General features: G+C 36.5%; 1 protein-coding gene across 1 annotated transcript in view; it reads right to left on the reverse strand.

Annotated features, from left to right (window-relative positions):
• Positions 1–254: 254 nt before the first annotated feature.
• Positions 255–24,692, reverse strand: part of LOC137624574 (NAD(P) transhydrogenase, mitochondrial-like) — a 61,042-nt gene continuing 36,604 nt past the window's right edge. Inside the window, exons 2-18 of the mRNA XM_068355512.1 lie at positions 16,534–16,735; positions 15,811–15,965; positions 14,878–15,018; positions 14,142–14,264; positions 13,420–13,607; positions 11,663–11,818; positions 10,300–10,720; positions 9,675–9,836; positions 8,456–8,609; positions 7,827–8,025; positions 6,826–6,992; positions 6,158–6,295; positions 5,508–5,728; positions 3,994–4,145; positions 3,401–3,560; positions 1,380–1,696; positions 255–923 (exon numbers count right to left, since the gene is read on the reverse strand). Coding sequence (XP_068211613.1) covers positions 777–923; positions 1,380–1,696; positions 3,401–3,560; positions 3,994–4,145; positions 5,508–5,728; positions 6,158–6,295; positions 6,826–6,992; positions 7,827–8,025; positions 8,456–8,609; positions 9,675–9,836; positions 10,300–10,720; positions 11,663–11,818; positions 13,420–13,607; positions 14,142–14,264; positions 14,878–15,018; positions 15,811–15,965; positions 16,534–16,733 — 3,201 coding nt within the window. The 5' untranslated portion in view covers positions 16,734–16,735 and the 3' untranslated portion in view covers positions 255–776. The remainder of the gene's footprint in view (positions 924–1,379; positions 1,697–3,400; positions 3,561–3,993; positions 4,146–5,507; positions 5,729–6,157; positions 6,296–6,825; positions 6,993–7,826; positions 8,026–8,455; positions 8,610–9,674; positions 9,837–10,299; positions 10,721–11,662; positions 11,819–13,419; positions 13,608–14,141; positions 14,265–14,877; positions 15,019–15,810; positions 15,966–16,533; positions 16,736–24,692) is intronic.

A 24,692-nucleotide genomic window follows, 5' to 3' on the forward strand; every position in this document is an offset into this window, starting at 1 on the left:
TAAATGATAATTTGCCATTTGCATTAAATTGAAATTACAGGCTACGAAGAGGACATTCCGACCTTGAAAAATCAGGACAAATAAATTAAGATATTTTCAAAAATAAAAATGAACTTACAGGTGTCCTTTACGTTGTTCCCAAGTGTAAAGAAAGCAACCATGTTAACTTTATTAACCGAGTACGGATTGTTTTAACCAAATCATTATTTTTCTCCAAACAGGAAATAATCACAAAGGATAAGAAAAGGCAACGATGAATTTTAATTATTTATCAACTAAAATATTATCTTTCACAACACAGGACATGAAACATTCATACATTTGACGCATGTACATCATGCATCATTTTTGCCATTATCAAACGCTCTTCACTCACTACTTTTAGCTGACAAACCGCGAATTTTCACCATTTTTTAGAAAATAATTATATTACAGCCTTTATACAGTATGGCAACAAAATTTAAGGTATTATACATAACTTTTCACACCTTTCCCCATTACATATGGAAATGCAATGCGAAAGCTTTAATTATAGGCATAAAGAAAATATATGTACAGCACACTACTGTACTATATCTGATATGAAAACACTTCTTAACCTCTTTAGAATTCTCTAATCAATTTTTACACATTTAAAGATAAAAAATGTAATTATGGACTTTTTAAATAAGTTAAATTTAAGTTCTTGAGATATTCTTAAGTGTATTTACCAATTTTTGTCTTCTTTGTTAAAGGTTCAAAGCTTTGCCTAGCTTAGTAGCGAGAGTTCCTCAAGCTCACTCGTAATGTTCCTTCAACTTTGTGAGGAGTGCGTCGCAGGTCTTCTTTGCATCTCCCAGGAGCATGTTCGTGTTTTGCTTGAAGAAGATGGGGTTATCGACAGCAGCATAACCCACACCAAGGGAACGTTTCATTACAATAACCTGAAATATTTATGAATTTTAAAACATGGACATTATACTGTTCTGACAGATGTTTAACTAGTCTGATTTCTTTACAAGACTGTTCTATTCACTGTTCTATTTACTTGCTATACTACAACCCTATTTGGGAAAGCAGAATGCTATAAGCCTGAGGGCTCTAACAGGGAAAATAGCCCAGCGGGGTAAGGAAATACGGAAACTACAAGAAAAGTAATCAACAATTACTGTAATATAAAATATTTTAAGAACCGTAACATTAAAATAAATATTTCCTAAATATTCAATAAAAACTAAAAAACAGAGGAAAAGATAGAATAAAGTGACCGAATGTACCCTCAAGCAAGAGAACTCTACCCCAAGACGGTGAAAGACCATGGTACAAAGGCTATGGCACTATCCATTTTATTATCTATATAATAAGTTTAATTAAAAAAAAAAAAAAATTAAACCTCATACCTGATTAGAAAGCCAGACACGAAGTACAGGCATGCCAGCGATGATAGAATTGGGGTCGTCTTCAGCAGCAGAGTTCACAGTGTCGTTAGCGCCAATGACCAGTACCAAATCGGTTTCAGGGAAGTCATCGTTGATCTCGTCCATTTCCAATACAACATCGTACGGAACTCCAGCTTCAGCGAGCAATACATTGAGTTGACCAGGCATACGTCCAGCCACGGGATGAATACCAAACCTCACGTTCTTTCCCTTCTTCTTCAGGACATCTACCATTTCAGCAATTGGGTACTGAGCTTTGGCCACACACAAACCATAACCTGAAGAAGGAAACATTCATTAGATTATCTTTATTTAAAGGAAAAGTCTAATATTCAGTTTTCAGATTACCAAAAAATGGAATTATCTTTGTAAGACATTCATACATACATACATATACCAAGGCACTTCCCCCAATTTTGGGGGGTAGCCAACACCAACAAATGAAACAAGAACAAAAAAGGGGACCTCTACTCTCTACGTTCCTCTCAGCCTAACAAGGGACTCAACTGAGTTCAGCTGGTACTGCTAGGGTGCCACAGCCGACATCCCCCGTTATCCACCACAGATGAAGCTTCATAATGCTGAATCCCCTACTGCTGCTACCTCCACGGTCATCCAAGGCACCGGAGGAAGCAGCAGGGCCTACCGGAACTGCGTCACAATCGCTCGCCATTCATTCCTATTTCTAGCATGCTCGCTTGCCTCTCTCACATCTATCCTCCCATCACCCAGAGCTTCCTTCACTCCATCCATCCACCCAAACCTTGGAAATCCTCTTGTACTTCTCCCATCAACTCTTGCATTCATCACCTCCTTTAGCAGACAGCCATTTTCCATTCTTTCATTCATCCATATCCATATACCAAAGGCACTTCCCCCAATTTTGGGGGGTAGCCGACATCAACAAGAACAAAACAAAAAAGGGGACCTCTACTCTCTATGTTCCTCCAGCCTAACCAGGGACTCGGCCGAGTTCAGCTGGTACTGCTAGGGTGCCACAGCCCAACCTCCCACATTTCCACCACAGATGAAGCTTCATACTGCTGAGTCCCCTACTGCTGCTACCTCCGCGGTTATCTAAGGCACCGGAGGAAGCAGCAGGGCCTACCGGAACTGCGTCACAATCGCTCGCCATTCATTCCTATTTCTAGCACGCTCTCTTGCCTCTCTTACATCTATCCTCCTATCACCCAGAGCTTTCTTCACACCATCCATCCACCCAAACCTTGGCCTTCCTCTTGTACTTCTCCCATCAACTCTTGCATTCATCACCTTCTTTAGCAGACAGCCATTCTCCATTCTCTCAACATGGCCAAACCACCTCAACACATTCATATCCACTCTAGCCGCTAACTCATTTCTCACGCCCGTTCTCACCCTCACCACCTCGTTCCTGACCCTATCTACTCGAGATACACCAGTCATACTCCTCAGACACTTCATCTCAAACACATTCAATTTCTGTCTCTCCATCACTTTCATTCCCCACAACTCCGATCCATACATCACAGTTGGTACAATAACTTTCTCATATAGAACTCTCTTAACATTCATGCCCAACCCTCTATTTCTTACTACTCCCTTAACTGCCCCCAACACTTTGCAACCTTCATTCACTCTCTGACGTACATCTGCTTCCACTCCACCATTTGCTGCAACAACAGACCCCAAGTACTTAAACTGATCCACCTCCTCAAGTAACTCTCCATTCAACATGACATTCAACCTTGCACCACCTTCCCTTCTCGTACATCTCATAACCTTACTCTTACCCACATTAACTCTTAACTTCCTTCTCTCACACACCCTTCCAAATTCTGTCACTAGTCGGTCAAGCTTCTCTTCTGTGTCTGCTACCAGTACAGTATCATCCGCAAACAACAACTGATTTACCTCCCATTCATGATCATTCTCGTCTACCAGTTTTATTCATTCATAAATGGCAATATACAAATTTTCTATCATAAAATAGCGACACTCACCAGGTACAATGATGATGTTCTTTGCATTTACCATCATTTCAACAGTCTGTTCAACATTCGTCTCCGTGTGTGTTCCAGTGATTTCCATGGGTTTTCCGCCACCAGTAGAGGAGGTACCAAATCCACCGAGGATTACATTGGGCAAAGATCTGTTCATGGCCTGTACGACAGAATAAAATATTTATATTTCATTCCAATGAGGCTATAAATGTTACAGGGAAAGTTTAGCAAAAGGCTACGGAAACTTTTATAATGAGATGAATGGAAAACCAAATTTTCCTACCATACAAAATATATGTTTATCCATCTTACATTTAATAAAGCCAAGAAAAAAGGCAAAAAATTAAAAAAAGTATCAAGAACAATATAGCAATGAATGATACTGGAAAAGTTTGGCAAAAGGCTAGGGAAACCAATAGTAAACCACATTTTCCTACCATATAAAATATATATTCATCCATCTTAAATTTAATACAGATAAAGAAAGGGCCAAAAAATAAAAAGTATCAAGAACATTACAATAGTTAATTATGAATGTTTCCAAATTTGGCAAAAGCAAATCGGGCAGTTTGATTTCTACAACACAATCATACCTTGCACATGATGTAAGACAAGATGGCACCAGAGGACCCGATGAGAGCACCAACGACAGTCATGAGGTTGTTATTCAACATGAAGCCTTCAGCACACAGTGCCCATCCTGAGTAACTGTTGAGTACGGTGATAACAACGGGCATGTCGGCACCTGAGGACGATCGAGGATGTTTGTTAGAAAAATTTTAACTTTTCCGGAAGTGATTGCAGAATTTCCTATTTTAGGGTCAAAATTCAATGCATTTTTCATGTCCGTATTACTCGTGAAAAAATTTATGGGATTAGTCAAATCTGTGAATTTCTAGGAATTAAAATATTTGCTTCAAAACACAACAAAGTTAAAAGAATTACCAGTAGGCTTGGGGGTTATTATTGGAGAGAGAGAGAGAGAGAGAGAGAGAGAGAGAGAGAGAGAGAGAGACTTGCAATACCTTAATTCTAAGACAGCACAACAGAAATAAGTTAATAATACACAATACACAGCATTTGTTCAATGTCTAATAAATAGCTAATTTTTGGAAGAGATTAAATACAAAAATTTCCTTAGGAACCTATAAATAATAAACTAGTGAGTTACAGGAATGGCCTGTATTTCTTAATTAACGATCAAATATGAATAGCTAATATTTCTAAGCTCCACTTTGTTGCTATTTATTTCAATAGATTACCGAATGCCTGGCTTTATCAATGATATGAATCAGAAATACTTTATCCTAAACTTTCTATTCTATCTTAGGTCTGGGGAGGAGGGTGGGCATGAATAGTAAAATCAGGCGAGCACATGTATAACATATTTTATCATGAAAATTCCATTTATTCGGGCAAACTCTTCCATCTGTTTCCTTATTTCTTTTCCTTTCGGGTTGTGTTGGTCGACATGGTAACGCCCCTGACTAGTGAACGCCAAACTGCAGTTAAGAGTCCCTCTCAAACTACTTAGTTTCTTTGGTCACTGCAACTTTACCATCCTTGTGAACTACGTATGGGGGGTTTGGGGGAGCCTATAGGTCTATCTACTGAGTCATCAGCAGCCACTGCCTGGCCCTTCTTGGTCCTAGCTTGGGTGGAGAGGGGGCTTGGGCGCTGATCATATGCATATATGGTCAGTCTCTAGGGTAGTTTCCTGCTTGATAGGGCAATGTTACGGTCCCTTGCAATTTATGAGCAGCCTGTTGGAACCATTGGGGTTATAGCATCCTGCTTTTCCAACTAGGGTTGTAGCTTAGCTAATAATAATATAAATAAAGATGCAACTTTTTGTGATATTTTCTTTGCATCTGCAGCACGTTTGACTGGTTATTAACTGCGAACTTAACAATTCCATTTTCCTTTTCCCGTTTGGAAAAAGTGGTAGGCGTTGCATGCAATGTCTTGTTCCATAACCTTTAACTTTGTTAATGTAAGAAATTATTCAATGATTTATTTTCACAAATTATAAAAGCTAAAACATGAGTAAAATCTGGACCTATCAATAACAATATTAAAACCAAAATACATCTTTTGGGGTACATACCACCAATAGCCATGGTAAGAGTGACTCCCATAACGGCTGACATGGCAGTTGTTGCCCCAAGCATCGACAAGCCAGCATTCAAAGAGGGATCGATGAAGTAGTAAGCCATTGCTCCGATATTAGCAGCCATAAGGCCACCGTTAATAGCATGACGACCAGGAAGAAGAAGAGGTGCAGAATTCAAAACTCCCTGAAGTTTACCGTAAGCAACCAAAGAACCACTGTAGGAATGAAAGGAGAGGAATTCTTCTTTTAGAATTAAAAATTTATCTTGCAATACAACTACTCAGTAAGATGGAACTTACTTTACACAGCACAATACTGAGTTGATTACATAAAAAATAATTTCAACTGAATAATTTGCTTATGAATAGTATTCATATCAAGTATTAAACATTCTATGAACTAAGTTGGTAACACAAGAACAGACATTCCCTCTGACAAGATGTCTACTTCTTGTCTAAGCTATTTTGCTATAATAGGAGAAGAAAAAATAACCCAAGGAGTCAAAAGCAATATGATCTGAGCTCAGGTATGATAGTTCACTATAGACTAGAGTGAGGTACGGTATATTACTAAAAACATTCCAGCAAAACAGAACAATAAATAAACTAATCTATCATTAAAAAAACAAAACAAGTAGTCTATACCTGAATGTAACACCACCAATATATGTGCCCAAGAACAGTGCAGTCTTGATTGCATTGGCAGCAGGGTCAGTTGCAAAGTGAGGGAAGTCGTGGAGGTATGTAGATATGCAGGTCAACACCGCAGCAGCACCCACTAAACTGTTGAAGCAAAAAATAATAAAACACAGGAATAATACTTACATTGCATAGTTTTGTATTTGTAAAGGTTCTTAACTTACAAACATTTGTAGATGCAAATAAATCCAAAACATAAATCTCTGATATTGTATCAAAATCTCATAATGAAATTCTGTAATACTGTATAACAATACTATATAATTTAACACTTTTACCCCCAAAGGACGTACTGGTACATTTCACAAAACTCATCCCTTTACCCCCATGGATGTACCGGTACGTCCTTGCAAAAAACTGCTATTTACATTTTTTTTGCATAGTTTTGATAATTTTATGAGAAACTTCAGGCATTTTCCAAAAGAATGAGACCAACCTGACCTCTCTATGACGAAAATTAAGGCTGTCAGAGCAATTTAGAAAAAAATATACAGCAAAATGTGCTTCAAAAAAAAATAATGCCTGGGGGTTAAGGGTTAGAAAGTTCCAAATAGCCTGGGGGTAAAAGGGTTAAAAAGATATTTTCTAAATAAGGGCCAAGTGTAGCGACAAACCTATGGAAAGCTGCCACAAGCTGAGGAAGATCTGTAATTTCAATCTTTTTGGCAATCGTAGTACCAATTGCACCGCCCAAACCAGCTGCAGCCAACATCTGCATGAGAACAGGCGTGGAGGGCACTAACTGACCAATAGTGGAAGCAATACCACCTGTCACACCAATCTGAAAAAGAGAGAGATTCGAACCTTATACACAATATTCTATATATATAGCCCGGTGACATTTATCTTCATGCAATTTGAAGCTCAGCAACTTTAAAATATAATCTAGCACAAATTTGGCACTATGTGAGCCTTACACAAATAATTTTCTTAATCTCCTCAAGATACTTTCTTTCTAGTGTATCTCAGAAAGTCATACACACCTGGTCATTCATGAAATTTGCAAATTCAGCAAAATCTAAGATTCTACTATAAGTTTTGATAAATTTCCAAGGTAGTACTAATATTCCAAAATGTGATCTACCATTATCCCAAAATAATACTGCTGAAATCAATGGTCGGTCTAAACTAACACATCCTAAAGGTTTTTACGTCACTTGTTTGCTTTGAGGGATCAAAAAGGGTTATTAGTTCTCTCTAATCTCTTCTATTCATACCATGATTATTATCCCTTTCACCCCCAAAGGACGTACCGGTACGTTCTTGCAAAACACTGTTATTTACACGTTTTTGCATATTTTTGATAACTTTATGAGAAACTTCAGGCATTTTCCAAAAGAATGAGACTAACCTGACCTCTCTATGACAAAAATTAAGGCTGTTAGAGCAATTTAAAAAAGATATATAGCAAAATGTGCTCGAAATTTAACCTTACCTTGAGGGTAAAAGGGTTAAGGAATATATATCTAAAGTAAAATTAAGCCTTGAAAAGAAGAAAATCTTCAAAATTCATCGACAAAAATGTACATGTACTGACTTAATACTGCGCAAGTAAATGCCAGTTAAACCGCTACCGTAATGCTAAGCAAGTCATAGAAGCGAAAATTTTCATTACCATGCCTAAAGTATTGCCAAGTCTGCAGGTCTTTTGGTTAGAAAGCCCAGCCAGGGCACCCACACAGCAGAGGGATGCAGCGAGGTAAGCAAATTGGTGACTCTCGGGATAGCCAGCCATGGCAGTGGCAGCGTAACCACCAAGGAAGGCAGTTGCTGGGATGCCGTACAAGTAGTTATATTCTGGGGGATCTGTTGGTCTATAACAGAAAAAAAAAAAACTTCAGTCAATATGAATTTCTCATATAATACATACATACATATACCAAGGCACTTCCCCCAATTTTGGGGGGTAGCCGACATCAACAAAAGAAACAAACAAAAAAGGGGGACCTCTACTCTCTACGTTCCTCCAGCCTAACAAGGGACTCAACCGAGTTCAGCTGGTACTGCTAGGGTGCCACAGCCCACCCTCCCCCATTATCCACCACAGATAAAGCTTCATAATGCTGAATCCCCTACTGCTGCTACCTCCGCGGTCATCTAAGGCATCGGAGGCAGCAGCATCTCATATAATAAGCCAATCTATAATCCCAATCTAAAAAAAATGTTTGGGCATAAAAATAAGGATCTCACACATGAAAAAAAAAAGTTAATGACGACTATGAAAAATGAGAAACAGCAACCTACCTCTTGAACATGTCCAACATCCTCTGAGTGACAATGAAACCACCGAAGATGTTGATGAAGGAGATGAAAGCTGCGGATGCTGCAAGGCCTTCAATAACATTGGTTGGGTAAAGGCCACCTCCCATTAACAACAGTCCACCAACAGCAGTTATACCTAGAAAATTAAAACGCAAACTACTGTAGCGTTGACTCTGAAGATGACAAATTACTAACAAAATTACAACAGATTTATGATTGAAAAAGAAGCTCCATACTAATCAAGGATTAATTCTAAGTCAGGCCTCCTCATTCATGAGGCTCAATACTACAGAGTATTCTAGAAGTTTTATTCCAGCTGTGACCTTGTGGAATGATCTTCCTAATCGGGTAGTTGAATCAGTAGAACTTCAAAAGTTCATAGTGGCAGCAAATGTTTTTATGTGGAACAGGCTTAAATAAGTCTTTTTATAGTTTATATATGACATATCTGTTTTGATACTGTTACTGTTTTTAAAATATTTCATTTTTAATTTTTTCTCATATCGTTTATTTCCTTTCCCCACTGGGTTATTTTTCCCTATTGGAGCCCTTGGGTTTATAGGATCTTGCTTTTCCAACTAGGGTTGTTGCTTAGCTAATAATAATAATAATAATAATAATAATAATAATAATAATAATAATAATATCGTGGTAGGAGACCCTCTTTTAGGCAGGTTGAGTTAAAAGTAATGGCTGCATCGGCAGAGTTTATTTTCTTATCCAATTTTTCTATTTTCCGGATAATTCTCTTCTCTAGAGCGCTACAATCAGCCAGCAGACTTGAAAAATCCATCAGTCGGGTGAATGACAGAATCGGGAAGACTTTTCAAGTATATTCTCACAGTTTTTACTATTTTGTACCAAAAGTTTTACTTGTATTTTGTGAGAATATACTTGAAAAGTCTTCCCGATTCTGTCATTCACCCGACTGATGAATTTTACAAGTCTGCTGGCTGATTGTAGCGCTCTAGAGAAGAGAATTATCCGGAAAATAGAAAAATTGGATAAGAAAATAAACTCTGCCGATGCAGCCATTACTTTTAACTCAATAATAATAATAATAATAATAATAATAATAGTTTACATCTGAGGGATATAAAAATTAAAGGGGCACTCTACAAATTTTTAACCTTTCTTGTGTTTCTTTAACATACCATTAAATCACAGCAATAAAGTATAAGAAAAAAATATAGAAACTTACCAGAAATAGCATTTGTGACAGACATAAGGGGAGAATGCAGAGCTGGAGTGACATTCCAAACAGTGTGGTAACCAACAATGACACTGAGCGCAAATGTCGTCATCATCTGCGTCATGGCCGCATTGGGAGAGCCCATACCCAAGGACACGAGGGTACCCAATCCTGTTAAATTAACGGAAAATAGTTATAATAAGCACTTTCCTGCAATTTCTGAATTGTTGTTGTATTTTTTAAAAAATTACCAAAATATTCTTGCAAAAATGAAGTTTTTATGATAAAACAAAGTTTTATGAATACTTACCTGGCAGTTATATATATATTTTAAGCTATATATATATAACTGCCACGTAAGTTCTATTCGTAAAAAGCATCAACACAATTTCTGAAGCTAATCTATTGATGCGCATGAATCTAAATTATTATTATTGAGCACTTAAAAATTTAACAAAAAATAAACTGTGTAAATTATTTATCTCTAAGACAGTTCAAGATCCTACATTATGAAAATCGATAAAATATTCTGAGCACATCAGATTACAACGAGCTACTAAACTATTACTACACCGTGCTTGAACAAATCAACATTCCTGTCAACCTTCAGCAAATTATAATTTTCAAGTCTCACCTGATGTATACATAAGAGCATCTTTCATTGTAATATTGAAATAGTTTGGTGGTGGAGGAGGTTCCTTTACAACTGCTGCTGCTGCAGCCCCTGGAGCTACAGCAACTGGAGAAGGCTCAACGGGTGGTGGAGGCCACAACAACTTGCCATTCTGAAGGACAATAGATCCCCTGACTACCTCGTCCTCAAGATTAATGTGGAAATGGTCTTTTTCTCCGATAGACAGCAAGAATTTAGAAATGTTATTTCCGTACAAAAACGATGCCTGAGTGGAAAGCCGAGATGGTAAGTCGGTAAGACCAACGTGCGTCACATCATTGTAAACTGATACTTCGCCAGGTACTGTGGTCTCGATGTTACCACCAGCTTCGGCTGCAAGATCAACGACAACTGAACCAGGCTTCATGGCATCAATGTGTTCCTGAAATGGAAATGAAAATTAAAAACTAAGATTCTTCTTAAGTTTTGATAAACTTCCAAGACAGTACTAAATTTTAAAAAATGTGATCTACCATTATCTCAAAATAATACTGCTAAAATCAATGGTCAGTCTAAACTAAGATTCAACCTTCATGTTTTTATATCACTTCTTTCCTTTAAGAAACTAAAATGGGAAATTAGTTCTCTCTACTTCCTTCTGTTGATTACTGTACTGTACTGCTTTTATAAAATTGTATATTATACCAGATGGTCCTAGTACTTTTATATTTGTCATCTTCCAAAGGTTTTTTTTAACCTCTTCACCAGTTATATTCTCTACCGATGTCTAAAATCAATAAAAAAAATAATATAATACGATGCATGTAAAAGTAGAGTACGTGAATAAATAAAAAAGAACTCCTTTAACACAGTAACCTTACCTGTCATTTTACTAATAGAATTGGTATTGTTTTACCTTTTAATTAGTTTGAAATTCACACAAGTAAAAAATGCTTTTGAATTTTGTTTAAGCTCTAGATATAATGCCATCTGCATCATCCTAATCAACCCTTTTACCCCCAATGGACGTACTGGTACGTTTCACAAAACTCATCCCTTTACCCCCATGGACATACCGGAACGTCCTTGCAAAAAACTGGTTTTCACATTTTTTCTGCATATTTTTGATAACTTTATGAGAAACTTCAGGCATTTTCCAAGATAATGAGACCAACCTGACCTCTCTCTGACTAAAATTAAGGCTGTTAGAGCAATTTAAAAAAAAAATATATTGCAAAATGTGCTTGGAAAAAAAAAATGCCTGAAGGTTAAGAGTTGGAAAGTTCCAAATAGCGTTGGGGGTAAAAGGGTTAATCAAATTACCTACCTACACCGACTATCGAAGGCTTTTGTCTCTCGAGGAAAAAAAAATAAGTTTTATTACCTTTTTAATCAGTACTGGTGCTTTCTGTCCAGGGATGAGAGCAGTAGAGATGATAACATCGACTTCCTTGGCCTGTTTGGCAAATAGAGCCATTTCTGCTTCAATAAATTCCTTTGACATGACCTTTGCATAACCACCAGTACCTTCACCAGATTCCTGTAACAGAAAAATAACCATGATACATTTCTAAATAATTCAACTTTTGGAAATTTAGAAAACAAAAATGATTACTTTGCTACATTTCACAATATACATAAAATCTTGACAAGTTTTAAAATTCATAGTAAGTGCCCTATGTCAAAATTAATAGCAATGAAAATAATTACAGAAAATACATATTCTTTGAAATTACCCCTTGTTCATTCAAAATACTTTTTTTCCATTAATAATGAATATCTAAGAAAAGAAAATTTAAATTTCTTTTATTTCCATACTTATTTGATGTTCATCATGCTTACCTTTTAGAGCTATGGATCTCTGATCTTAAATAAAAAAAGTAATAAGAATTCCCTTTCCTCTCTTATAGTCTAACCCCGCCCTCCCTCCCAAAATGTCAACGGCCTCCCAATGCCCTCCGTGATGTGCCGGGTGAGTCTCATCGGTGTGGGTATGCCAGCCAACTTTATAAACTAGAAGGTGCTACTTTAGTTTAATGAGAATACTGGTATTGCCATAACTAAAGGGTAGGTAGGAGGATGGAAAATGGTTTTTATAAAACCATTTGATGTATAAAACAGAGAGAAAAGTAAAAATATGTAATAATCATAAACTAAGCCTTATAAAAACCTGCATAATGGGACCCTGTCAGTAAAGTGCTGTATAATGTACATGTTTAATTACAAAGGTCTCTACCCAAGGGACAAACCACCAGAAGAGACTCTTTAGCTATGGTAAGCACCTCTTCTAGGAGAAGGACACTCCAAAATCAAACCATTCTTCTCTATTCTTGGGTAGTGCCATAGCCTCTGTACCATGGTCTTACACTGCTTTGGGTTAGAGTTCTTTTGCTTGAGGGGACACTCGGGCACACTTTTCTATCTAGTTTCTTTTCCTCTTGTTTTATTGAAGTTTTTATAGTTTAAATAGGAAATATTTATTTTAATATTGTTACTATTCTTAAAATATTCTATTTTTCCTTATTTCCTTTCCTCACTGGGCTATTTTCCCTGTTGGGGCCCCTGGGCTTATAGCATCGTGCTTTTCCAACTAGGGTTGTAGCTTTGTATTTAATAATAATAATAATAATAATAATAATAATATACTACTTTGAACTCTAATACCAAAACACTAACGAGAAGTTATACCATTTTTGAGATCAACACCAAAAAACGCTTTCCAACATCAGTATTATTGAAAGGATGTATGGCAGGGCTCCTTGTTCCTATAGTGAATGAACTAAAAATTATTCCATTTGATAATCTAAAGATAAAATCTACACCATTGCAAACACTGGAAAAAATAACCCTATCAGCTTTGCAGAGCACTGAATAGCAGTGAATGATGTAGTGAATTAAAGTAGCTCATTTACATAAGGGATGCTTCACTGTAACAAGGACTTATACCTTAATTGTTTCAAGAAAGACACCTATTTGATTGCGACATTTGTATGAACGATCAAATTATCATGTATCATTGAGTAATTTTTACTTACATTCTAAGGGAAATAGAGTACTGAACTCTTTCCTGGAAAGATGATCTTAGCTGACATAAATTGTATTCACCATTAAACAATAACTTATGAATCAATTCTTACATACCTTGATATTAACTTCCAAAAACTCAGCTCCAAACGATTCCACCTGTTCCTTGACAGCTGCTCGGGTGTCAAAAGCCCTAACGATGGCACCCATGTTCTTAGCCTGACCAACAGCCGCTAAGCCAGCTACACCACCGCCAATAACCAGAACCTTGGCAGGGGGTACCTTACCAGCAGCAGTAATCTGACCTGAAGAAAATGGTAACAATGTAATTTCAAAATGTTAATTGCTAAAGCACTAATGTAACACAATTGAAAAATAAACATGTCTAGTATCGAGAATGTCACTCAAATATGATAAAATTGAAAACAGGCGATACAGCATACGCAAAGAACATTTCTAAAGTAATATATGCTGTACAAGTAATGCTACCAATATGTGTAACACTTACAATATATCTAAGATCCATTAAAAAATTTATTCCTATCCAACCATAAATAGTAGTGGTTTGTGAAAATTTTTCTAACGTTCTCTCACAATCAAATTTGTCAGAAAGATATTCAATTAAAGCTGAAACCAAACAGTATCTTGATAATTTTGAAAGTCCATAAACTTTATAAAATAAAACGAACACAATGAAAACATTTGGGTGCATCATTAACATACGGTATAAATACAGACTAAAAAGACAAAGTAAAGTCTATGTTTCAAACAAGCTCAGCACACTGTATACAGAAACAAAAGAATACGTTACTGTATATGAAGTCATTTGAACGGCTTACCTGTAAAGAAGCGACCAAAATGATTGGACGCCTCCACGACAGCTCTGTAACCGGCAATATTTGCCATGGAACTTAGAGCGTCAAATACCTGCGCTCGGGATATTCTTGGGATACAGTCCATTGCTGGAAAACAAAATACATGACGTTATAATCATCATACTTTATACAGTCTATCTACCTATTTACCAAGGCCCTTCCCCCAATTTTGGTTGGTAGCTGACCTGAAAAAAAAGGAACAAAAGGGGACTTCTCCCTCTCTTCGCTACTCCCAGCCTGACGAAAAAAAAAAAAAAAAAAAAAAAAAAAAAAAAAAAAAAAAAAAAAAAAAAGAAGAAGCAGAAGAAGAAGAAGGGGGACTTTTCCCTCTCTTCGCTACTCCCAGCCTGACGAGGGATTCAGCAGAGTTTGGTTGGTACCCGCTTTGCATTGCAAAGTGATATAGTACCTCTTAGAGCAAACCTTCAAAAATCTCTCACCTTAAATACTATATCACTCAAAATATTTGTAATATCAAATACAGTATGCCTAAACAGTTTGAATTTGTTCTGAAAAAACATATAAGTTTGAAATGGGACTACAATATTCTTGAAATCAGCAAACTGTATTATACTCTGATTCTCTGCATAATTAGTTGCCGAAGGGTTAGACCTTATTTTAGATACATGGTAGATTAAAAAAAAAATTTGGACCTTTATTATAGACACATAGTGGACTGAAAAAAAGTTTATTCACTAACCAAAAGCAGTAATTTTTTTCTCTGCCATCTTGTCAATCAATTCCTTATTCTGTGCTGGATACAAGAAAGACACCAAAGTTCCACTGTCTTTCAGTAGATCAACCTCTTCTAGGGATGGCTGACGGACCTTCAGTACAATATCTGTAAACAGGAAAAACTACCTTACAACGATGCTATTACCGCACTAACGCACCGTAGATGGAAACCGGCATTTAGCCGTTTACTGGACAACGAAGAACACCAAGTGCCCACAACTCACTCCGAGTTGGTATCCCTTGAATCTTTAAACCCAACATTGAAAGAACTAAAGATTTTACTGCATTTTAACCCTTTTACCCCAAAAAGGACGTACTGGTACGTTTCACAAAACTCGCCCCTTTACCCCCATGGACGTACCAGTACGTCCTTGCAAAAAAACTAGTATTTACATTTTTTTTGCTTATTTTTGCTAATTTTTTGAGAAACTTCAGGCATTTTCCAAGAGAATGAGACCAACCTGACCTCTCTATGACGAAAATTAAGGCTGTTAGAGCAATTTAAAAAAAATATGCTGCAAAATGTGCTTGAAAAAAAAATAACCCCTGGCGGTTAAAGGTTAGAAAGTTCCAAATAGCCTGGGGGTAAAAGGGTTAAAAGTAATGAAAGGGTATAATAAAAATGGCATGATGAGGTAATTAAGGCGAGATATAATGAACAGTGATTGTTCAAAGCGTTAAACTTTTCAGCAAATGGGAAAACTTGAAGTTCAAATTTGTAAAAACTTTCTTTGAATATACTCATTATATCTAAAATTAAGTAAAGGCATGAATATATCACAGATATAGGCATGCTTGTATATTTTAGGAGGCATAGGGATAAAATTGTTTGTCTATACAGTAAGCAATAAATATAAAGTTATCATAGGTAACCTTCAATTCAAATTATAAAACCAACCTGATAAATATGCTGAGCTTCTGTCCACGATCTTAGCGCCTGCTTCTTCAAAGGCAGCATTTGGATACTTGGCCTCCGCACCAGCTCCCGACTCGATGACAACATTGAAACCCTTCTTGGTAAGGGCCGCTACTGCTGCTGGAGCGAGCGCCACTCTAAGCGAAAACATTTTTGTCAGCTTAGTACCAAGGAGAGCAACAGGATTAAGAACAAATACAAGTCAATTGCACTAAATAAAATAAATTGAAATTTAAAATTTCAAGCTGTACAGTATTATACGGTGGTCAAGCGTACAGAAATGTACTTTGTCTAAATTACATGTTGAATTACAGATATGTATGGAAAAATTAAAGGGATTTTGACGAAGGAAAAATCTATTTCTGGGGAGAGACCTGTGACGCTCGGTGAAAAAGTCCTTCTTTACACTTTTTCTGATATAAGTCTTCCAAATATACCAGAGAAAGATGAAAGCATGGAATGCAGAGGTTACTACCCTCGCGCGAGCACCTCGTGAGTGTTGTGTATACATCAGGGGCGTGTGAAAACCACTATTCACAGGCTGTCTTCCATTTAGATAACTCCTTCTCACAGGTCGACCCAGAAAATATAAAACTTACAAAACCTGTATTCTAGGGTTCAAGTTTACGGTAGTGTATTTCATGTTCTAAATTACGTACTGAACAACAGGTATAATGTAATACTCACTATCATTTAATGCCTTACCTTCTTTCATTCTGCCAGATCTCTTTTGGCACACCAATAGTGATATTTTTATATGGGATACCGGGAATAGGCTCAGCAGGTTTTGCTGCTTCGCATAGTCTCGCATGAGTTCGCAAACCTCGGAGGGCACATACCATCCGCCCTCTGCCACTCCCAGCTGATTCTAAGGTGGTCAGCGAGAAGCGCAGGAGAGACGCCATCTCTGGAAACGAAAAGAAAAATAATAAGGTTATGTTCTCATGTGTTAAAAATTTGGTAAAATTTTCTGTTACACTGAATGGATAAGATGCAAGTTTTAAACCATTTATTCTTAGCATTTCTATACTGCTCAACTACCTAAATATAAAATACTAAATACGTAGATATACATATAAATATATATACATATATATATGATAAATTTTGCACACTTAGACGTGTTTTTCATATTCAAATAAGCCATATAATTTTTATACATTAATGTCTCTTTTCTCTTAACGACCTCGGGATCAGAGCCCCAGGCAAAATCACACAAAGACAAGAGCTTGTGACCAGCCGGGAGTCGAACCCTCGTACGGGTCAGTCACAAGCTCTTGTCTTTGTAAGATTTCGCCTGGGGCTCTGATCCCGAGGTCGTTAAGAGAATCCAGACATTAATGTATAAAAAATATATGGCTTATTTGATATATATATATATATATATATATATATATATATATATATATATATATATATATATATATATATATATAAACTACTGTATATGCATATCTTCTAACAATAATCAAACAGTTTAATGCTTCTTAAAAAGATCCACAAAAGAAACAAAAATTAATTACTATACTTCAACCAGTACACACTGGTACCCATCTCTTCGTAATACGAGAGAGGAAGTTCAAATTAGCAGTATATGTGTCTGGAAAAGTTAATTCATTGTTTATCTAAAAGGTTATTGTTAGTTAGGGTACAGGTTACCATATTCAATTTCCTCCAAAAGCAATTATAGTTTCATTATCTTCAAGTTTTGATCTAAGATGGTCAATTGGCTAGATACCCCTTTTGACTGTTTGAATCAGAAGGGTGTTGTCCACTATGCTTTTCACTGTCCCTCGGATAAGTTCACGTTATTGGTTCGGCTTATGATAGCCAAGAATCTTTCTCCTGTATGTACAGACAATTAAAAAAGTTGAGATGACTTACTCCAGTTGATGTGATGCTCAAAGTCTCTAAGATGAACGAAAATCCCCAAGTTTCTCAGATGAACGAAAATCCCAAAGTCTCTAAGATGAACGATAATCCTAAAATCTCTGAGATGAACGAAAATCCCAAATTTTCTCAGATGAACGAAAATCTCAAAGTTTCTCAGATGAAGGAAAATCCCAAAGTCCGTAAGATGAACGAAAATCCTCAAGTCCCTTAAGATGAACAAAATTCCCAAAGTCTGTAAGATGAACGAAAATCCTCAAGTCCCTAAGATGAACAAAAATCCCAAAGTCCCTTAGATGAACAAAAATCCCAAAGTCCCTTAGATGAACGAAAATCCCAAAGTCTCTGAGATGAACGAAGATCCCATTTCTCAAAGTCATATCAGACAAATATTTGCTGATCATTTAATTTTTGGAGATAGAGAAAGCCCAGTTTGCCATTCTAAGTTATATTTCTAATACTTTGTTCATTGTAGATTGCCTGAACTTAAAATATTTTATATATTTTATTCATTGCTTCTCATATATGGATATTCATTTCCTAATTTCCTTTCCTTACTGGGCTATTTTCCCTGTTGGAGCTCTTGGGCTTGTACTGTAGCATCCTGCTTTTCAAACTAGGGTTGTAGCTTAGCTAGTAATAACTAGTGTATATATATATATATATATATATATATATATATATATATATATATATATATATATATATATATATATATATATATATATATCCTAGACCTACTCTTCCAGATTCTTTCAAAATTCCATATAAAAATAATGGAAATTTCATAAGTCTTTGTTATGAAAGCTTTCCTAAAGATATATAGTGAAAGAAACTCATAAGTCTTTTTCATCTAGGCAATGCTTTTGGGAGACCAAATTCCATTTTTTTTAGTTATTTATATATTTTCATAACCTCTTATTAATATGATTTCCATATTTGTTTTTGTGGAAGTTTGATGACATTTGTTTTCAAATGTCAAGTAGAAAATGAAACAATGTTAGCCAAGGAAAATATATCTCTGGATATCTCATCTCTTCATATGACTGCATATGCCAAAAAGCAAGATAAAGCTTGCCAAGAATTACTCAATACGTTGGATACAATATTCACACGGTGCTCTCTCTCTCTCTCTCTCTCTCTCTCTCTCTCTCTCTCTCTCTCTCTCTCTCTCTCTTGTATAACAAGAAGTGGCGGGGTTACTGAGTACAAGGTATGAGAAGCATTTAAAACACAAGGCAACTGTATGAAGAGAATATGCTAGGGTACTATTATATAATCTTTTTTTTTCTTTCGTTTTCGACAACGATAGTTTAGCGCTTAATGTATTGCTTATATGCTATTTATGTACCATAAAAGTATGATGAACGTACACCTATATTTGTATACAGTATGTATATATTTACATATATGTATGTGTGCATTCTCTCTCTCTCTCTCTCTCTCTCTCTCTCTCTCTCTGTGTGTGTGTGTGTGTGTGTTGGATACAAGCTTAAACTCACTTTTCTTTCTAATTTGGTGTGCTTGTGATACCTTGATTTTGCTCTCTCTCTCTCTCTCTCTCTCTCTCTCTCTCTCTCTCTCTCTCTCTCTCTCTCTCTCTCTCTCTCTCTCAAAATGTAGTTGGATACCATGCATGCATTCAAGGAGTATATTAGCTTCGAAGGTCAAAGAATGCATGCAATGTAAATCACGTCCCCAGACAACAAGAACTCTTAACACAAGACTTCTTTCTCAATGAGCATTCATTATATATGAACGAGTATTGTGTGAAATAAAAAAAAAGATATATATATGAATGGGCATTGTGTAAAAGTTGAGTAGATGAAAGTCAAGTGTTGGCCCTTATGGAAAATTGTAACGCTTATATAAATTGCAACATATGCTGGTAGAAAATATATACATTATTTCAAAATATACAAATCATATAGGCCTAATGAATTTATAACGGTGATAAGCAGTAATTGAAAAAAAAATCTACATAGGCCTAATGAATTTATATAAACGGTGATAAGCAGTAATTGAAAATGAAAATTTCTACAATTGCAATGTCAAAAGTTGAATGAACAGCTACACTCAACCGTTCAAATACATTTTCTTCAATGGTATATTGAACTTTCAAATCGCAGATGCTGTTAGTCGCCAACCCTACTTTACTACACCGGTTCTGGAGCAGTGTTGCCAGGTACGGGAATTTATTCCTAGATTTGGGGATTTTGGGTGACTGATGGGGATAATCTGTACAAAGTTCTATGAAGAAACAAAGATGAGCGAGCCTTTATATCATTGGAATTTGTTTGTTTGTACTTATATGAAGTATATTGAGTAATTTCTATATTAATAAAGCCTACGTGATCAAGACAGAAGAGAATATATATGTGGAAATTGGGATTTTTTTAGGCTGTTTTGGGGATATTTAGGTTGTTTTGGGGATTTTTATACTAACCAATCTGGCAACACTGTTCTGGAGTCAGGTGATGGCAGGCGTGCCAACCTTACCGACACGAGTGGCGCCGGCTTTTAATAATACTTCCTGACAAAAAAATGCATTAAATTCCTTAGATATAAACAACTGATAATTCAAAACAACGCAAATAATAACACGGGTCTACTTCATTCATTATTCTGTATGATTTAACGAGGTTGTAAAGGATAAGTGGGACTCTTAGTCAATGAGGACCAAGACTGACGGGACCCCGTTATTATGAACCATTCTACATTGCAACGTCACAGGACGGCAGTTCGATAACCTTTATTGCAAGTCAAAACAAATGTCGCGTCTTTAACTGAAGAACATTATTTCATAAGTAATCTACTAAACTAGATCGTTTCCTGATAATGAGAGAGTATTTAAACAACAAAACAACCATCTTCAAATTGTATTTAAACAGCATAACAACTAAAATGCACAGTAAAGATATTGAGCAGGATGCTCTAAGTCTAGGACCCTTTATCCCTTCTCAGACCTTACTCATTTCGGATCGCCTCCTTGACCTAAATGTCTCATGACAATAAAAAGCAAAGGATATCCAACAAATATACACCCAGGATAGTTAAAACTATAAGGGCACTTAGTTGAGAGCATGCCCCCGCCACGCCAAGCAATCTAATTTTGCTCTTAACTACTTGTACTTCGATGTATATTCTTCAAATTCTAATGGATTTGGCCTTAGATCATACACAACATGATTACCAAGTTTGGTCAAAATTGGTAAAGCAGTTTTTGTGTAAACTTGCTCACAAGCAAATAAACAACAAAATTAACCAAATGGTCCACCCGTATCAAATACATTAGCTCATAAAATGAGTACCAGGTATATCAGTGTTAAATATATCTTGAGAGAGAGAGAGAGAGAGAGAGAGAGAGAGGAGAGACCTGACGTAAATGAGTCACGTCACCATCTTCACTGACGCATAATGTGCTTTTCAAACGAGATCTAAGGAAAATACTGGTTTGACAGCTTCCGAAAATACAACAGGTAGACCGAGGCTAAAATCACATCTCACAGACCTTATTTAGTAATCTGGTTACACCCAATACTGCAAAGCATCGAACTGCAGTCTACGTTAGACGTTTACAAGTTACGTTTGAAGGTTTAAAGGTCGCTCATGAATGGCAGAGGCAAGGGACAATGACAATGCCATGGAGACTGACCATATGATCAGCGCCATAAACCTCTTCTACCCAAGCTAGAACCAGGGAGGGCCAGGCAATGGCTGCTGATGACTTAGCAGGTAGAACTATATGCTGACTCAATCTATCGTGAACTCACAAGGACGACGAGGTTGTGAACAAGAAATTCTCGAGCTTGGGGGGAGTTCTCGAACCCCAGTCCGGCAGAATGCAAGGCAGGGACGTTTCAAAACGTTAAATTATATGCTTTCTTATTACCTCTGCCAACGAATTTGGAAGGTGGTTATGTTTTCGCCCTTATTTGTCTTTTTGTGAACAGCTTCTTGGGCACAATTTTACTCATAGTGAAACTTTCAAGAATTAATTATGTTGAGACGTGGAAGTGATTCAATTTTGAAAGTCCTAGGTCAAAGGTCAAGGTCATGCAAAAGCTCGACCGAATTAACCCAGAGTTCGCACAGGGTTGTCACCCCCTTGAAATACGACTACCGTCTAAATTCATTCTGGGAAAGGCAAGCTGGTTTCGAGAAATAAACTGACGTGGCGGAGGTTTTCACTCAGTGTGTTTCCCTATTATTTCAATAACAATATCTTCAATGAAACTAGAGAGACTCTAGTGTAGCGAATGTTTTCTATAATGGAGTGTGAAACTACACACATTTACACCGCACAGATGTCTTGAGGAGAAGAACCGATATGAACTTAAAAATGTCTGAAACACGATCGTACTAAATTTCCGCCTCGAAAATTATATTCCAACTATCTAATCTATGGTATTATTATTATTATTATTATTATTATTATTATTAGCTAGGCTACTACACTAATTGGAAAAGCAGGATGCTATAACCCCAGGGGCCCCAACAGGGAAAATAGCCCAGTGAGGAAATGAAACAAGGAAAAACAAAATAACTTGAGAGCAGTAACATTGAAATAACCCTAGTTGGAAAAGCAGAATGCTATAAGCCCAGGGGCTCCAACATGGAAAATAGCCCAGTGAGGAAAGGAAACAAGGAAAAATAAAATATCTTAAGAACAGTAACAACATTGAAATAAACATCGACCCAATATAACTATCCTTATAGAAAAGTTTGTAAAGAAACTCCAAAAAGTCGTTACCATTCAAATCTAAAATTCAAATTTTCCACCTAGGCCTACCATTACAGAAAACGGGAGTAGGGTAAACTACACAAAACTCTGGTCGATTGAGAGGAGGTTCCAGGTAACTCCTATGAAAGTAGTTCGAGGTAAGTTCTTGTGTTGGAACAAATTCAAATTGAGCAAACGACATAAACAAGAGTGAACTAGATAAGATTGTCTTTCATATCATTCAGGGTTCGCCGTTTATATTAACCTTCACACGTGTCTTTTGTTCGTGTGTGGATTTAAAGATACGTGCATTATTTTCATTATCATCATTATTACTTGCCGAGCTACAAGCCTAGTTGTAAAAGCAGGGTGCTATAAGCCCAAGGGCTCCCACAGGGAATTATTATAATTATTATTATTATTATTATTTTCTAAGCTCCAACCCTAGTTGTTAAAGCAGGATGCTTTATGTCCAAGAGCTCCAAGAAGGAAATAGCATATTTTAGTATTATCCTTACTATTATTATTATTATTATTATTATTATTATTATTATTATTATTATTATTATTATTATTATTATTATTACCACTACTTGCTGAGCTACAGCCCTATTTGAAAAAGCAGAATACTTAAAGCCCAAGGCCTTCAACAGGGAACTATTATTATTATTATTATTACTTGCTAAGCTACAACCCTAGTTGAAAAAGCAGGATGCTATAAGACAATGGGCTCCAACAGGGAAAATAGCCCAGTGAGGAAAGGAAACAAGGAAAAATAGAATATCTTAAGAACAGTTACATTAAAATATATAACTCCTATATAGAATATATAAAAACTTTAACAAAACAAGAGGAAGAGAAATTAGATGGAATAATGTGCCCAAGTGTACCCTCAAGCAAGAGAACTCTAGAGGCGATATCTAGATTATTACTGCATAAATACATAATTTTTCACGTGCTTGCATAATCAACACCACAAAAGCATAATCTCTTTAAGAAAGATCTATTCTAAGGTTGTTACTGTTCTTAAAATATTCTATTTTAATTTCTCATTACTTCTCTTGTGGTGTATTTAATTATTTCCTTTCCTCACTGGGTTATTTTTCCCTGTTGGAGCCCTTGGGCTTATAGCATTTTCCAACTAGGGTTGTAGCTATGCAAGTAATAATAATATTTCCCTTTTTGTAGCTTACCAAATAACAACAACAACAATAATAATAATAATCATAATTCCATGTAGGGTTGTAGCTTAACAAGTAATAATAATAATAACAACAACAACAGCATCATGCTTTTCCAACTAGGGTTGTAGCTTAGCAAGTAATACTAATAATAATAATTCCCTGTTGGAGCCCTTTGGCTTATAGCATCCTGCTTTGCCAACTAGGGTTGTAGCTTAGCAAATAATAATAACAAAAACAACAACAATAATAAAGTAAAATATAAAATAAACATAGAAATCCAATCACGAGTTATGACAACATCACAAAAGATGAAAAGCAGGTTGGCAAGCTTGAGCTAACTGGTAAACATCAGCTGCTCCTACCAATACCATCCTCAGACTCTACATTATCATGCCAAGGAACTCTCACGTCATCATAACCCTTTATCTTGGCACAGGAATGGGTACTGCAATTTATGCCCTTGCCCCTACAGGCATACCAACGTCATCAGTTCTTTCTATAGTATGTGACAGGTGGATCGAAGCAAATCGTAAGATTTGTGAGTGCGTGCGTGTGCATGAGGGGGGGGGGGGGGGAATTTAGTTCAACTAGCCGGCAACAGACACAGTTGGACTGGGCTGTAAATAACTTGGGTGTTTCATAATGACCACACGCTCAGTATACTGTCCTGACTACTCTCTCTCTCTCTCTCTCTCTCTCTCTCTCTCTCTCTCAGAGTAAATGGAGTCTCCGAGGATGGACCAAAGTCTTAAGAGAGTTATAGGGACCTTTAACTGGCCAGACAGTACTACATTGGATCCTTTATCTGGCTACGGTTCACTTTCCCTTTGCTTACACAGACACCGAATAGTCTGGCCTATTCTTTACAGATTCTCCTCTGTCCTCATACACTTGACAACACTGACATTACCAAACAATTCTTCTTCACCCAAGGGGTTAACTACTGCACTGTAATTGTTCAGTGGATACTCTCCACTTGGTAAGGGTAGAAGAAACTCTTTAGCTATGGTAAGCACCTCTTCTAGGAGAAGGACACTCCAAAATCAAACCATTGTTCTTTAGTCTCG

Source organism: Palaemon carinicauda, chromosome 2 (genome assembly GCF_036898095.1).
Source record: "Palaemon carinicauda isolate YSFRI2023 chromosome 2, ASM3689809v2, whole genome shotgun sequence".
Lineage (NCBI taxonomy): Eukaryota > Metazoa > Arthropoda > Malacostraca > Decapoda > Palaemonidae > Palaemon > Palaemon carinicauda.